General features: G+C 38.8%; 1 protein-coding gene across 1 annotated transcript in view; it reads left to right on the top strand.

The window, feature by feature from the left end:
• The window catches only part of LOC108708904 (protein WWC3-like), a 172,521-nt gene that overhangs the window by 36,246 nt on the left and 118,471 nt on the right, over positions 1–17,804 (top strand). Inside the window, 1 exon segment of the mRNA XM_041584721.1 lies at positions 7,199–7,508. Within this exon segment, the coding sequence (XP_041440655.1) occupies positions 7,199–7,508 (310 nt within the window).

Here is a 17,804-nt window from a genome sequence, read left to right as displayed (position 1 = left end):
ATCACAATTTTACAGTGGGGACTACTAATCCCTGAACTCTTAGTAAATCACTAATTTGGTGAGGATGCTGGGGGCTTTCTCCAACTGCTTTAGAACAATATATTAATGAGAGACAGTTCTTTCTTTATATGGTCTTTAGAATCAATAGCATAGTTTTTGATTACATTTTCTTGTGAAAAGCCAAATAAAATACAGAAGGACATGTTAAAAGCTGTAAGATATAAATTGTTTAAGTTAAAAAATTAATATTTTCAAAAGTATTAAAACAGGAAAAGGCAAAGCTAAAATTACCTTGTACAGGTACCACAAGTGACTTTCCGGCATACAGGATATGACATAAGATTGAGGAGGATGTAGCCAGAGGTTTTTTTTTACAACTTTTATGACTTTCCGTCATACAGGTTATGATGATATATCATCTCGGCAAAAATGCACCTGCCGATAGGGCACGAAACTGTGCTAGCAAAAGTCTCTTCGCTAGCGAATTGTCGTCTACACTAGTTATTAAATTGCTGATGTCCCTTTGGATGAGATTGCTGGTCGCTAGCGATGGCCAGTTCGTCCCTTTAGTAAATCTGTCCCTCTGTGTCTGCACATAGGCTGTGACTGTCAGTGCTGAAACAGGAGTGAGCAGAGAGATGAGAAAGAAAAACCAGCCCCAGCCCTGTGTGCCATAAGCCTTAGGGCAGCTGTTCTGTGTCATGTGAAGTGTTAGCCCTATTGAATTGAACCAACATTTTTCTGACCTGTCCTAGAGACCAGAGGTGTTCAAATTTTGGCAAGAGTTTATTTCAGATAGTTCAGTTGAAATTAGGGATGCACCGAATCCAAGATTAGGTTCGGGATTCGGCCAGGATTCGGCCTTTTTCAGCAGGATTCGGCTTTGGCTGAATCCTTCTGCCCGGCAAAACCAAATCCGAATTTGCATATGCAAATTAGGGGTGGGGAGGGAAATCGCGTGACTTTTTGTCACAAAACAAGGAAGTAAAAAATTGTATCCCCTTCCTGTTCCTAATTTGCATATGCCGAGTCTTTTGTGAAGGATTCGGGGGTTAGGCTGAATCCAAAATAGTGGATTTTTTAAATTAATATTGAAATTTTCGCCCTCTCACGTAGTTCTAAAGCGTGAGAGGGGCTCGCTGTCTCTGTAAACTGTTCTAAATTCATAAATAATTGATGCATTTCTTATCTTTGGCCCTGCTTTGTTGAATTATTGACTTTCATTAAAGTCAGCTATTGTAATTGACAACAATTTCTAGAATTCCACAGATGCTGCTAAGAAATGTATCTAACTAAGGTGCAGATTTATGAAAATGTGAGAGTTTAGAGCTTAATAAATAAAAAATTCACCTACAGTCTATTCATTCCTATAGGATTTTTAGAATTGTGTTTTATCAATGTGTGAAAGTTAGAACTCACCATTTGATAGATACGGTTTTCTATCTTTAGCATCCTGATTGTGTCACTTTGCTTACCCTCATACAGACATCATCATGTGTGGGGATGTATTTTAGCTTTAATTTACACTCTTTAAATGACTGCACACATTATACAAGATATTGACATTTTTGGAAATTGCTGCTACTAGTACAGAATTAATTTTCATACATTGGCAGGAAAATTTTAGTAAAATCTACCAGAATCCCTGAAAAGGATCAGGTGTTTAGAGGAAACCATTCTGTATATTGTATTTTAAAGGTTATGGGAAATTTCAAGATTTCCAGCAGCACATAGCTGTTTTAAATACAGATCATAACAGTATTGTCTATATGGACTCCATAAATAGTTATGCTGCATCTAGACATTTTTAACCATTGAGGTATTTTTTATGATTTGTTAGCCCCAAATGAGTTCTTTTTTCCATGGTTGTCAGATCTGTCACCCTTCAGCTATCCAATCAATAGGTCTCGGTCACTGAGGATGGTTGGGAAAAAAAAGTTGCAGGGCAGAGTTCTTGACTCTGCCTCTGGCATAATCTCTACAACAATGTAGTAAATGTAAATGAATAAAGATTGCCTTTTATGAAGGATCTTTTCTGTTCCTGACATCTGCTGATAGAAAGGCCACTTAAAAGTTTAAATGTTAAAAATGTTTCTGTGGCATTTTGTGCCAAAATCTAAACAAGGCTCCTTAGTATGAAAGTTCTAATGTCTTTATATAGCGATAATACTCCTCTGTGACTTATAACATTATTTCCTATATAATGTGACCTGAACATTTGCTGACTTATATAGCGATATTGGCCTAGAAATCACTAACACCCTTGGGCAAGATAAAAGCTTTTATTAACACAGTGATTACTATGATACAGTATAAAGCCACATATGTCTTTAGAGCATCATATATAAAAAGCTAAAATGACTTATTGCTATACAATAATATTCTTTTTCTGCTTTCAAAAAATTCACATTTTTACTCTTGGAGAAGTATTTACCATCTAAAAAACATTTTCAGAACAAAATCATTTAATCCAAAGGCAATAAAATATTAAGGTCCTGTGTTGTAAAGACATTAGAGCAAGGGTCCCCAACCTTTTCATCTGTGAGCCACATTCAAGTGTAAAAAGAGTTGGAGAGCAATACAAGCATAAAGACATCCTGGGGGATGTCAAATAAGGATAAGTAGCCTTTATGTTGTCTGGCAGCCTACAGGAGGCTCTGTTTCGCAATACCCCTGGTTTGTATGCAACTGAAACTTACCTTCAAGTCTGGAATTCAAAAACAATTACCTGCTTTGAAGCCAATGAAAGCAACATGCCACTGATTGGGGATCACTGTTGTAGAGTATCTTTTGTAAGATTTTTAAACACATTATGAAATATGAGACCTGGCCCTGTTTTAAACCATCATAGATCATTTTTTATAGGATAACAAAACCTTTAACGTTTGCTGACTGTGTTGGGAATGAGCTACCTTTGGGATGGGAAATTGTTTACGATCAGCAGATAGGCATGTTCTACATGGACCACGTAAGTAATCTTTCCATTTTTATGCAGCATTTACAATCATAATGCATGGGACACTTTGAGGTCTTTTTTTCCACATTGCACACTGCAATTGCATCCTGTGTCAGGACCCAATGTAATTTATGTTATGCTACACAAGAATATCCTGTACATTTGTAATGTCATGTATATCACGTGACTCACTGAAACTTGTGTATTATAATAAATAAGTACTTCCTGTTGAAAAATATGAGGATATTAGAAGCCCCCAGAGTTTCATGATGGCTTTGTGCTTTTATATAATAACATCATAAGTTAGTTTGAAAAAAGACAAACATCCATCAAATTCAACCTTTTCAGTCAATTTATAACCTGCCTAACTACTAGTTGATCCAGAGGAAGGCAAAAAAAACAATTTGAAGCCCCTTTAATATGCATCAGAGGGGGAAAAAAATCCTTCCTGACTCCAAGTTGGCAATCGGACTAGTCCCTGAATCAAGTTGTTCTATCTTCCATAACCCTATATTCCCTCCTTTTCTAAAAAGCCATCTCACTCCTTCTTAGATTAATCTAATGTATCAGCCTGTTCGACTGCTTTGGGGAGAGAATTCCACATCTTCACAGCTCTCACTGTAAAAAACCCCTTCTGAATATTTATAATATAGAATATATAATAATATATAGAATTCCTAATTCAGAATGGGTGACCGTGTGACAGTTGGACCTTCTGGTTTAATAAAGCATTAGATGAGGGATTATGATCCCCTCATAGCTAAAGATTTTCCATACCTTTTATCAGCTTAGTTGCCCTTCTCTGCATCCTCTCTAATTTAGTAATGTTCTGTTGGAGCGCTGGAGACTAAAACTGTACGGCATATTCTAGATGGGGCCTTACCAGTGCTCTGTACAGTGGAAAAATAACCCCCTCCTCCCGCGAATACATGCCCCTTTTAATAAAACTCAAGACTTTATTTGCCCTTGAAACTGCTGACTGGCATTGCTTGCTACAGCCAAGATTATTATCTACAAGGACTTCAAGGTCTTTTTCCATTATGGATTTCCCTAGTTCAGTCCCATTAAGGGTGGCTTGGATATTTTTACATCCCAGGTGCATGACTTTACCTTTATCAACATTGAATCTCATCTGCCACTTAGCTGCCCAGATTGCCAGTTTATTAAAGCGATTCTGACACGTTTCTATAAAAATCATAGGAACGTGTCAGTATGAAGAAAATGCTGCACACAAAATATTTCCTGCAAAGGCACCCCCTCAAATCTGCTTCCAGCCCTGCGCACCTTTCTCAGCTGGATCCCTCCCTGCACTGACTGATCTTCCGGATTGCTTCACCGATGCAGTGCTGGGGGCGGAGCGATCCTTCCATAGGCTGAAGTCCTGTTGTGATACGTAATCAACCAATGGAAGGATCGCGCCGCCCCCAGCCCTGCAACCCAAAAGATGTAGGAAACAATTGAAGAGATTTCATCAGCATTTTAATTCAGTTGAAGAGATCTTTTAGGTGGGTCAGAGGGTCAGGTGAGTCCGTGTTTGCGGGGCGCTCTGCGGGGGCTTTGAGGGGAAATATTTTGTGTGCAGCATTTTCTGGTTTTTATAGGAACCATATTTATGGTTTTTATAGGAACGTGTCAGTATCACTTTAAGATCTAGTTGCAAGGATGTTGAATCCTGGATGGAATTAATTGGGCTGCATAGTTTTGTGTCATCCACTAAAATATTAATGAACAAGTTAAATAAAAGTGGACTGAGCCCTGAGGAACTCCACTAAGAACCTTACTCCAAGTAGAGAATTTCACCACCCTCTGTACCCCATCCTGTAGCCAGTTTTTTACCCATGTGCAAATGACTTTATTAAGCCCAACAGACCTTAGTCTGTTGTTTGTGGGACACATTTTTAAACAATTTTGCAAAATCCAAATAAATCACATCTATTGCTCCCCCGCTGTCCAGCATCTAACTTATCCAAGTATAGGAGAAGGAAGAGGAACTCCAGCAGTATTACTGCAAACAACTTTTTATTCCAGACAGTGGTAAACACAACATGTTTTGGGTTCAATACCCTTTATCAAGTAAACCCGAAGTGAACCCGAAACATGTTGTGTTTACCACTGCCTGGAATAAAAAGTTGTTTGCAGTAATACTGCTGGAGTTCCTCTTCCTTCTCCTATACTTGGATCATTTGCAGAAGTTGCAGCACAGAGCAACTATTAAGGAATTGGACGCATACCATTTGGAAAAGCTGTGCTGACCACCATCCCCCTCTTCTATTTGGACAGCACCTAACTTACTTCATCATAAAAAGCAATCAAATTGGTCTGACTTGACAAAGCGATGCTGATTACTGCTCATAATGCCATTCACTAGGACGCAATTTTGAATGTGATCCGTTCGCAAGCCTTCAAATAATTTGCCCACCACAGATGTCAAACTTACTGGCCTATAATTGCCAGGCTTAATCCCTTTTTAAATATTGGAATTACATCAGCTTTCCTCCAATTCATAGGTACCATACAAGATGTCAACAGAGACTTGTAGTTTTAAATGCCTTTCTTTTCTTTTCTATTTACTTGTTTCCTTCTATATTAAGCCACATAGGGTGATTCTTGGTGATTTACTTCTTAAGTGAATAAATTGAGAACAGTAACAATTTAATATCATTTTAAATTACAATCACTTCTGTTCTGTGTTTTTAGCTGAAAACATACTGCCCCAATCTGTGCTCTAAAGAGCAGTGCTCAAGGCACTAAAATTAACTTTTCTGAAATTCAGCGTTTTTGTTGCCCCAGTGTATATTTGTTTTTTGGCTATAACAAACATGGGAAAGTTTTTTAAAAACATTAGGCGGGGGTGCAATGAGGCTGTGACCACAAAATACATATAGACAAATACAAGAGGTCCTCTGCACTCAACCCATTATCAATATATTTAAGACAGAGACATTTTGTGCATACTGCTACTAAAAAATGCCTTACCCTTTAAACAAAACAGGGATTGTTTGTCCATATATTGCAATATATTTAAGCTGGCCAACTACGTCAGTCATCCGATATCTGGCCAGTCTTACGCTCAATTTTCATCTGATTCATTAAGAATTCAATTGCTTAATTAAACATTTTACAAAGGGACTAAGTTTTACCTGCAACTTACTAGCTGCTTTCAAAGTAAAACTCCCAAACTTGGCTGCCCTTTTATTAGACACCATACATTTTACAAAGGGACTAAGTATAATTAAGCAATTGAATTCTTAATGAATCAGATGAAAATTGAGCGTAGGACTGGCCAGATATGGGATGACTTTGACGTAGTTGGCCAGCTGAAATATATTACAATATATGAACAAATAATCCCTGTTTTGTTTAAAGGGTAAGGCATTTTTTAGTAGCAGTATGCACAAAATGCCTTTGTCTTAAATATATTGATAATGGGTTGAGTGCAGAGGACCTCTTGTATTTGTCTATATATATTTGTTTTTTGGCACCAAACATTAAATTATATCACATTATGATCACTATTAGCTAGGGATTCAATTACTTCCACATTTGCTATACATTCTGGGTCATTAGAGATCACCAGAATAGCATTTTTTTCTGGTTGGCTCCTCAATAACTTGTGCCATAAAATTGTCATGCAACAAGTTTATAAACTTGTTCCCATTAACTGTCCTGGCTGTACTGTACCTCATTTTCTAACATCGCCATCAAATGGCTATGTCAAAAGGCTTCAATGAATTAAAATATCCTTATATTTTATAATAGGGAGGTACTTTATTCACAATATAATCTACAGTTTGGTTATTTCTCTGTGGGACCAAACTGTATATTTATGGGCGATAATATACCCCTACTGCAATTTATAAAGATATTATAAGTCACCAAAGAGTTATGTGACCATATAAAAGCACATGGCTGCAGGCAGAGTTCTATAACAGATCACCATAATTGTAGATTCTATCCTAGAAGTTTCTCCCCTTGCAAGCTGCCTGTAGGCTTGTGTTTTTATATGGTCATGTAACTCCTCTGTGACTTATAATGTCTTAATAAATTGCAGTCTGGGGTACATTATCTACTCTATAATGTAAGGGTGTTATTTTTCCAGTGTGCCAGTTTGTGTTCTATGCATGAAACACCAGACTGAGTGATGACAGTAAATATAAATTATTGCGTATACCATTTAATTATTAGTAATTCAGACCTGAGTTACCGTAGCAGTTAAATGGTAAAAAAAAAAAAACCTGAATTTCTGATTTATTCCTCTCTCAAAAATCTCTTGCAGGACTAAGTCTGACCTGTGGGAGTCCAGTTTGTGCACAAATTTGCTTTTGCAGTTTCTGTTTCTGTCTTTTAGAACTTACACAGGTTGAGGACCCTCGAGAGCAGTGGAGACGAGAACAAGAACGCATGCTAAAAGAATACTTAGTTGTAGCCCAGGAGGCTCTTAATGCCAAGAAGGAGATTTACCAAATTAAGCAGCAGCGTTTCGAATTGGCACAAGAAGAGTTTCAACAGTTGCATGATCTCTGCGAAGATGACAGTCGCTCTTATGTCAGCTGTAAGTAACCTACTACCTTATTATCACTGCTTTACAGCTGTTAAAATATTCTGCTGCTTTCAATGGCATCAGCCATTGACCTCTCCTTCTGCAAGCTTTTTTTATTCAGACTGTAAGACAGTAGAGGGTCTGAGTAAGGTTATGGCCAGCCTAACCAGCAGAAACGGAACTAGAGGGGGCGGGCCCTAACGCAGGACGCGCAGCCCCCGCCCCCCTCCGTACACCCAGAACTGGCCCGGGAATATGCGCCGCGAATCGGCGCGCGGACTGCCGGGGGGCCCTGGCCCGCTCGCACCCCCTGCTCCCCCGGTAGTTCCGCCCCTGCTAACCAGTATGGGTCCCTGCTCTAGAGGGTGCTGTTACTATGGTCACTATGGGGCAAATTTACTAAAGGGTGAAGTGACTAACACTGGCATAAATTCGCTAGTGAAGGAGATAGACTGTAGCAGTACTTCGCACTCTAACGCCAGGCGATTTTCGCTCTGGCGAATGGATGTAACTACACAAATTCACTAAAATGCGGATTTTAATGAACATTACCTCTTGCACCAGACTTGCCTTCGCCACCTCAGACCAGGCGAAGTGCAATTGAGTAGATAGGAGTTCCTCAAAAAATTTTTAAAATGTCCCAAAAATCGCTGGCGACTCTTCAGTTTTTCAGGGTGATAGGCTGCAAAAGATCGTATGCAAATTAGACAACGCTAGCGCAACTTCGCTTTGCTTGCCGAATTAACGCTAGCAAAACATTATTCAGCGCCCTGGATGCAACTTCGCATTTTAGTGAATTAGCGTTGTCCTGGCGGATCTACACTTGGCGCAGTGTGGCGATGAGAGCGAAGTCGTCACTGTCGAATTTCCGGATGTTAGTGAATTTGCCCCTATGCCTCCACTGCAACGGAAAAACTCTTGCACTAGATTTTTGTGAAACAGTGGAAGCACTACATATGTAATAATATTTATTGAAATAAAAAAGCCTTTACAGCGCACGTTTTTTTTACTCTAAATCTAAATAGCAGACAATATTGGGAGAATGTAGTTACTAACAAAAAATGCAAGGGCTTTAAAAAAGTGTTTTCTTCTATAATCTGAATATCTGTTCATGTTTTAAAGATATTCTTTGTAGTATCCAAGAAAAGGATATTGTGTTTCTTCAGATACTGTACATGTGGATGGCCACATTCTATTTGTCAGATGCATGGTGTATCAGCAGATAAAATTATCACTTTGGAATTTGGAGTATCTGTGATCTAAAAGGAGAAGAAAGCTTAACTATAGAAGTTGACTAGAAATGTTGTACATAAAGTTTTGGGCTTCTGTAGCAGCCCAAGGCAACCACATCCCTTGAGAAGTGAAAATCTGTGCCACCAAAGATGCCCATGTAGCTCCCCATCTTCTTTAGGGATGTAGCGAACGTCGGAAAAAAAGTTTGCGAACATATTCGCGAACTTGCGCAAAAACGCGAGCGGTTCGCGAACGGTTCGCGAACCCCATAGACTTCAATGGGAAGGCGAACTTTAACATCTAGAAAAGACATTTCTGGCCAGAAAAATGATTTTAAAGTTGTTTAAAGGGTGCAACGACCTGGACAGTGGCATGCCAGAGGGGGATCAAGGGCAAAAATGTATCTGAAAAATCTGCCTGTGTGTGCTTGGAAGAGATAGTGTAGGGGGAGAGCTGTTAGTGATTTCAGGGACAGATGATAGTAAGTTTGCTGGCTAGTAATCTGCTTGATACTGCTCTGTATTGGAGGGACAGAAGTCTGCAGGGATTTGAGGGACATTTTAGCTTAGGTAGCTTTGCTGGCTAGTAATCTACTGTTCTCTTTAAACAACTGCCATACGTTGACCTTGTAGGCATTGTTTGCCCAGTTTTTTTGGACACAGCCACTGAAGCACAGTTGCCATAAAAAATATGCCATATAAATGCTGAAAATAGTAATTTTTCGCCATACGTTGACCTTGTAGACATTGTTTGCCCAGTTTTTTGGTTGCAGCCACTGAAGCACAGTTGCCAGAAAAAATATGCCATATAAATGCTGAAAATAGTCATTTTTTGCCATACGTTGACCTTGTAGGCATTGTTTGCCCAGTTTTTTTGGTCGCAGCCACTGAAGCACAGTTGCCAGAAAAAATATGCCATATAAATGCTGAAAATAGTCATTTTTTGCCATATACGTTGAGTCAACGTATGGCAAAAAATTACTATTTTCAGCATTTATATGGCATATTTTTTCTGGCCTCTGTGCTTCAGTGGCTGCGGCCAAAAAAACTGGGCAAACAATGCCTACAAGGTCAACGTATACACTACTACAGCGGTGGATACGGATTACGTAAAATATATGAATGCTGCTTGAAAAAAGTAACTCAAGTGGTTTTTCTAGAGACGATAATATTATCAATATTTAGACAAAATGTGAACAAGCTCACACAGCTAGATGGCGGGTTGAAGAAACAGTGTGCAAATAATGCCTACAAGGTCAACGTATACACTACTACAGCGGTGGATACGGATTACGTAAAATATATGAATGCTGCTTGAAAAAAGTCACTCCGGTGTTTTTTCTGGAGACGGTAATATTATGGATATTTAGACAGAATGTGAACAAGGTCACACAGCTAGATGGCGGGTTGAAGAAAACAGTGTGCAAATAATGCCTACAAGGTCAACGTATACACTACTACAGCGGTGGATACGGATTACGTAAAATATATTATGGCTGCTTGAAAAAAGTCACTCCGGTGTTTTTTCTGGAGACGGTAATATTATGGATATTTAGACAGAATGTGAACAAGGTCACACAGCTAGATGGCGGGTTGAAGAAAACAGTGTGCAAATAATGCCTACAGGGCAAATAATGCCTAAAAGGTCAACTTATACACTACTACAGCGGTAGTAAAATAAAAAAAGTAAAATAAAAAAAAATGAATATTAAAAAAAAAAAATTAAAGTTGGTGCTGCTGAACTACTAGGAGCAGCAGATTAGCACACCAGTCCCACTCCCCAACACTGCTAGACTAATAGCACTGGGCTCTTATAGTAGTAGTAGTAGTAGTAGTAAAACAACAAAAAAAAAATAAAAGCAGTCCTTACAAGGACTACTGTTATTGCAGCAGTCAGCAGATGAGATCAGAAGCAGGACAGCTGCCCACTGCAGCTACATACAGAGCACTGCAGTAGAAGGTAGATTACTAGCCAGCAAAGCTACCTAAGCTTAAATGTCCCTCAAACCCCTGCAGACTTCTGTCCCTCCAATAACAGAGCAGTATCAAAACGATTACTAGCCAGCAAACTTTCAACTGTCCCTGAAATCACTAACAGGCAGCAGCTCTCTCCCTACACTATCTCTTCAGCACACACAGGCAGAGTGAAAAAACGCTGCAGGGCTTCGGTTTTTATAGGGAAGGGGAGTGGTCCAGGGGAGAGCTTCCTGATTGGCTGCCATGTACCTGCTGGTCTGGGGTGAGAGGGCAAAAAAAGCGCCAACAATGGCGAACCCAAAATGGCGAACGTCGCGCGACGTTCGCGAACTTCCGGCGAGCGCGAACACCCGATGTTCGCGCGAACAAGTTCGCCGGCGAACAGTTCGCGACATCTCTAATCTTCTTTTCCGCTGATTCACTTCACATGCTCTGTGTTGCTGTCAGTTACTGAGCTTAGGGAACAATGCACAAGATATTGAATATATATCATGTTACTAGCTATACTATACTATATATATATATATATCATATAAATGTACCAAATAAGGCTGAATAGTAATTAATTCAGACAATCACTACATGGCAGCACATAAACCAGTACAGCTAACAATCAGCCTTGTAGCATCAGCTGATATTACAGACAAACCTCATTTTCTGCTTGATAATTTGCAGCAACCCCTAAGCTCATCTTCTCAGCAGCTGCTCAGAACCCTCTGGGCATATGAGTGTCAAAGACACTTTTAAAGGTGGTGACCCCCAATGACAAGTTTGAAGTCCTGGAGAATTGCTGCTATACAGAAGCTGAAACTTTAGGCTGTTGCAATAAGTTCAGTATATAAAATATGGCATTTTTAGCTATATCATTTTTAGGGTTTAGTCCTCCTTTATACCAGACCATTGATCTGTTATATACCCAGACATCCGAGTTGTACTGCTGAAATCAAAAACAAAACCACATGTGTACAGTAACCATTTTAGGATATACTAAGGCAGTGTAACAGTGCGCCTTGCACCCTCCTCCTGCCACTTCTGAGCAAATTTGTAATTTAGCCTTTTTTTCTGGCTGGCAGGGAAAGCAGGGCTACTTCAGTTGCAAAAACTCATGCAAATAAGATGAAAATGAAAAGAAAAGAAACATTTTAAAGTGCTCAGAAGAGTATCCTGAGCAATGTTTCATTAATTTGTGTAAGTATGTATAGTTTCTTATTTTAAAAAATTAGATTGAATATAGTGTGACAGAGTGTTTGGAAAACAACACTGTCTTGCAGGAAAGTACATGGAAAAGAGTGCATTTAAACTGCAAGATAGAGAAAAGGACTGGCAGAGGCTAGTTAATCTGAGTCCCAGGAGGGTAAGGCAGCAGGGCTGAGTGTGAAGCCCAAATACTTCAAAGTACAAGAGGTTAAGAGTTTCCCTTGATGGTGAGCGACCAGAGGGGGGGGGAAACCCTGAATGTTTTGCAGTGTATTTGCTGAACTGTACCCTGCATGTTCTACAGTGAAGTTGAATTGTAACCTGAACATTTTTCTGTTGCCTTTATTTTGGGAATGCCCAGTAGTAATAAATCTGTGTTTTGTCCAAAATTTTGGTGTCCCTGTCACTAAGCTCCAAATCCTATGCTACCAGCCTACCAAACGCTAATTCCCCAAAAAAGTGCATGTGCAGGCCAGTGGCATAATCTTAATTTTTTTTTTTTTGAGGCATTTTTGATTTTCTTTTGGTTAGTTTATTTTTCAACCTAAATAAATGCATAGTTTTATATAGAGCATATTGTGTAAATATAAATATTATCAAGGAAATATGGAAGCCTTCCCCCTCCATTTTAAGGTCTTCAAATGTTTCTTAAAGGGATACTGTCATGGGAAAAAAATTTTTTTTCAAAATGAATCAGTTAATAGTGCTGCTTCAGCAGAATTCTGCACTGAAATCCATTTCTCAAAAGAGCAAACAGATTATTTTATATTCAATTTTGAAATCTGACATGGGGCTAGACATTTTGTCAATTTCCCAGCTGCCCCATGTCATGTGACTTGTGCCTGCACTTCAGGAGAGAAATGGTTTTTGGCAGGCTGCTGTTTTTCCTTCTCAATGTAACTGAATGTGTCCCAGTGGGACATGGGTTTTTACTATTGAGTGTTGTTCTTAGATCTACCAGGCAGCTGTTATCTTGTGTTAGGGAGCTGCTATCTGGTTACCTTCCCATTGTTCTGTTATTAGGCTGCTGGGGGGGGGGAAGGGAGGGGGTGATATCACTCCAACTTGCAGTACAGCAGTAAAGAGTGATTGAAGTTTATCAGAGCACAAGTCACATGACTTGGGGCAGCTGGGAAATTGACAATATGTCTAGCCCCATGCCAGATTTCAAAATTGAATATAAAAAAATCTGTTTGCTCTTTTGAGAAATGGATTTCAGTGCAGAATTCTGCTGGAGCAGCACTATTAACTGATTCATTTTGAAAAAAATTTTTTTTCCCATGACAGTATCCCTTTAATGACCTTATGTTACATTAGAGGTTACAAAGCAACCTTGTCTGCTGTTACACTTAGGGCTTTCGCCAAGAGCAAACACAAATCTTGCCAAAGAAATATATTACATTTGTCATTTTGATCAGTGACAACTTCAAAATTTGGGTAATAAATCTAAGCTGATTTTATTTCCCTTGAAAACACCAGTAAGTCTCTATTTAGCTATCTGCCCTTACATAATACAAAAATATAAATGTTTCCCAGTACGGGTTATGGAAATTATGCAGCAATTGAACCTTTTAATGAAAGGACGGAATTATGTACATACTGCCTACACTCTTAAAGGAAAGTTGTACCGTATTTATAAATAAGCCTTTTATTTTTATTCAGACATTAAAATATGTGACCCTTCCCAGACCATTCAAGCCCAGTTATATCTGCATTTATATGGAGAAATGTAAGCTGCCATGTTGGAAGAATCCACAGATTCCATTTAAGTAGCACCTACTTTGTTAAGGTGGCCATACATAGGGGCAAATTCACTAAGCCGCGAAGCGCCGAACGCTAGCGTTAATTCGCTAGCGTTTGGCATTTTCGCTACTGCGCAAATTCACTAAGGAACGCTGGCGTAGTTTCGCTAGTGTTACTTCGCAACCTTACGCCAGGCGAATCTTCGCTAGCGACGAAACTACGCAAATTCACTAACTTGCGCAGTGTACTGAACGCTACCTTTTACGCTAGACTTCCTTCGCCACCTCAGACCTGGCGAAGCGCAATAGAGTAGATAGGGATTGTTTAAAAAAAAGTCAATTTTTTATTCCAAGTCCCAAAAAAACGCTGGCGTGTTTTCTACATGATGGCTGATAGGCTGAAAAAGATCGAAAATTTTTTGGGGCTCCCCTTCCTCCCCCCTACATTTCCTGACTCATGGCAACTTACCTAGACAGTGGGCACATGTGTAGGGCAAAATAAAATTTTAATTTGCAGATTTGAAGGTTTTCTAGGCATTTGTAGTGCAGATACGTGTTCCTCCATTGAAATTTGAATTTTGCGCCGTATGCAAATTAGCCTTCGCTAGCGTAACTTCGCTTTATATAGCGAATCAATGGTAGCGCAACTTCACAACCTTACGCTACCCCTGTGCGCAACTTCGAATTTTAGTGAATTTGCGGAGCCCTGGCGAAACTACGCCTGGCGAAGTGCGGCGAAGTTGCGCCTGGCGCAACTTCGCATCTTAGTGAATTTGCCCCATAGAGAGACCAGTTCGTTTGGCGATGTTGCCAAATGAGCGGATCTCTCCCTTAAATGTCCACCTTGAGATGGGTCGATATCAGACTGATCCGATCGTGGGCCCTAGGGCCCAACAATCAGTTCATAATGCAAGTCATATTGGCTGTCGGATCACGGGACCACATCAACCAACAGATGTAGTCCGCGATCCGACGGGATTAGAGTGCCTCTGCACCATGGGTAGTGTGCATGACTTATTTCTAAAGCAAAAGGCTAGGTTGGCCCTTTATCAGAAACTGAACAAAACTGTACAAGAAATAGAAGAGGTCTCTCATAGATGCCGTACTTGAAATATGCTGTTTACATCGTTGCTACTTTAAAGCTGCAACCAAAGTGATAGTTAACTTTAAAGCACGTAGATAGTAACTAAACTAAATTTAGAGAACAACTTCTGGCATTCCAGGTAAGCAAAACCATGAATGGTTTTGCTTACCTGGAATGCCAGAAGTTTACAGGCTCTGCGGTTACATTCAAAGCTTAGGAGGGGCTTTTCAGCTTTACATTAACTATTAGTATGTTATAGAATAGCTTATTCTAAGCAACTTTTCTATTAGTATTAATTTTTTTAAAGGAGAAGAAAAGTCGATATTTACTTGGGGGTGCCAAAATTCCACAGGTCTGGGGGTTCTTCCAGCAAGCACCACAGAGCGATCAGATTTATTCTTCTTCTTCTTACTTCATGCAGGTGTGCATGCACAGTAGCGTGAAAAGCCAAACTTTATTGAAAAAGTTGGCTATTTAATTCTACTGCGCGTGCGTTTGCCTCTGGAAATTTGAAGAAAGAAGAAGGAAGCCAATTGCTCCGTGGTGCTTGCTAGAAACCCTGGACTGAAACAGTTTTCTCCTGATAGGAGCACAGGCCCAGGGCATACCTCCCAACATTTTGGAAATAAAAAGCAGGACAAAAAATTTGGCGCGCGTAGCCTGGCAAAATGTTTTTTGACCACGCCCATTTTGTGGTCCCACCCCCTAATTACCATGTTAATTTTACAAAATTTGGCAGGTTATGAAAGTTTGAACATATTTCTGTGTTTTTTTTCCCGTTATTATCGTTTTGCTAATGAAGGTGAATTGCCCTTTAAGCTGTGAGTCTAACATTTCCCTCGGGACCTGTTATCTTATATTGTTACAATTACTTATTTGCTTATCTTGATTGCGTATCTAGATACATTTGAATTGTTACGAATGTATCTTATCTTTTGTTGTGACTGTTTTGGGCTCTCTGACAATAGCCAATTAAGTTAGAAACATTGTTTATTTTTCTGGCTGTTCATCGCAGAGAAAAACGGGACTGTCCAGTAAAAATGAGGGACTGCAGGTTGAGCTGTCAAAAGAGGGACTGTCCCTCTAAAAATGGGACAGTTGGGAGGTATGCCAGAGTGTCAGATAAGTATATACAATCATCATCATTTATTTATCATCATCATCATTTATTTATATAGCGCTGTCAAGATACGCAGTGCTTTAATCACTTTGGGGGACCTAACTTTTGGCACCCCCAAGTAAATATGCCTTTCTTTCTCCTTTAAATAGTTTTTAAATTATTAGCCTTCTTCTGAATCTTTCTAGTTTTCAAATGGGAGTCACTGACCCCATCTAAAACATATTCTTTGTAAGAATACAAATTTATTGTTTTTGTTATTTTTATTAAACATCTTTCTGTCCAGGCCCTCTTCTATTCATACATACTTCAATGGTATCGCTACGGAGCGCCGATCAAAGCAGTCACGGAGTCAGGCGTTTGAATATCAAATTGTTGGCTTTATTAAGCGCATTAAAAGTACAGTGGAGGGGGATTACAACTAACGCGTTTCGTGTCAGCAAACCTGACACTTCATCAGAGTAATTAGTGCATACCTGTGTAGGTGCTTAAATAGTGACACATATGCATATCATTAATGAATTAAAGGAAAAAAGAAGTGTTCTCACAAAATAATATACAAATGTTCAAAATTGTACATATAAAATAAAACACATGAATATCTGTATCAAAATAACAATCAATTTTTTCAAAGAAATATCCTAGTGAGAATATGTGTTGTGTACATTGATTACTTAATTCGATGATCTCATATATATGAAGAAAATATTAAATAAATAATCAATAGTCTGTAAGTCTATTCATATTCCGGTCTTATTCAAACGCATGGTCGCAAGGATAATGTGGACCCTAGCAGCCAGATTGCTGAAAGTGAAAACTGAAGAGCTGCTAAATAACTCAAAAAGAAAAATGAAAACCAATTGCAAATAGTATCAGAATATCACTCTCTACGTCATACCTGTACTAAAAGCTAATTTAAAGGTGAACAACCCCTTTAATATATGTCTTTATTTCTAAAAGATCGACTTTGTATGTTTCGACTGAAGTATTTCGTGCCCTTCCCCAGACAGTATAGACTGTCAGCAAGTAAACCCTTCATTCTACATCTTGAAGGGATCCTCCCAAGGGAGGCCTTGAAACATGTCAGCAGAGATTCTTTTTCATGTTTTGAGATTTTGCTCTAAAGCAAAAATATTGTACTGGCAGCAGTGAATTAATTAGATGTAATGGCAGTGAGATTAATTGTTTTTGCTATGATTATTCATAAATAAATAAAGTTTCAAGTGATGTATAATAAAAATGGAATCAAAATGGTAAATATGTTACCAATATCCAATTATTTTATTAGAATCTCAAGACCTATACAATGTTTTGTAAAATATATCCTTAGAAATGATGATGCCATCACTTATAATCAGTGATTAGCGGTGTTATTTGGCTTACGAAAACAATATTTGTATTATAAACAAAAAATGTATCCTTGCTTGTAAAATAGGGGGTTATTAAAAGTTACCCTCTGCCTTGTGTTTTTATATGGTCATGGAACTTCTTGTTGAAAGGGATGTTGAAGTTATTTACAAATTGGGAGCCATAATGTCTGTAAGTATTTATTGGTGCCTAAAATAAACACACAAAAAGTGAACGTTATGAACCAGTCATTCTTTTGCATAGTGCATAGAAAATGTGAGTTGCAAGCCAGGAAATGTGAATCCCTGTTTTTTCAAATCATAATTGCACCCATACTACTTACATTGTAGTAAGAGGGAATGTATTTTAAATCAAAGCCAACTAACAGTAAAAGCTACAATTTTTATTGGAATTATGCTAACTAATTGGTGCACACTTAATAAGAATGTCAGCTGACAGTATTCAGCATATGTAGGCTGCACATAACACAAAGCCAGGCTTTATAGAAAGTTTCAGCATCCCACATATTTGGGCCAAATTCACAGTGTGAGTTACTGATGGCACATTAATAGTTTAATTGTGTCATTCAGTATTTTCAAACGCACCAAATGC

Source organism: Xenopus laevis, chromosome 2S (assembly GCF_017654675.1).
Source record: "Xenopus laevis strain J_2021 chromosome 2S, Xenopus_laevis_v10.1, whole genome shotgun sequence".
In the NCBI taxonomy this organism is placed as follows: Eukaryota; Metazoa; Chordata; class Amphibia; order Anura; family Pipidae; genus Xenopus; species Xenopus laevis.
The sequence above is the reverse complement of the archived record's forward strand: the minus strand, read 5'-3'. Positions and strand labels throughout refer to the sequence as shown.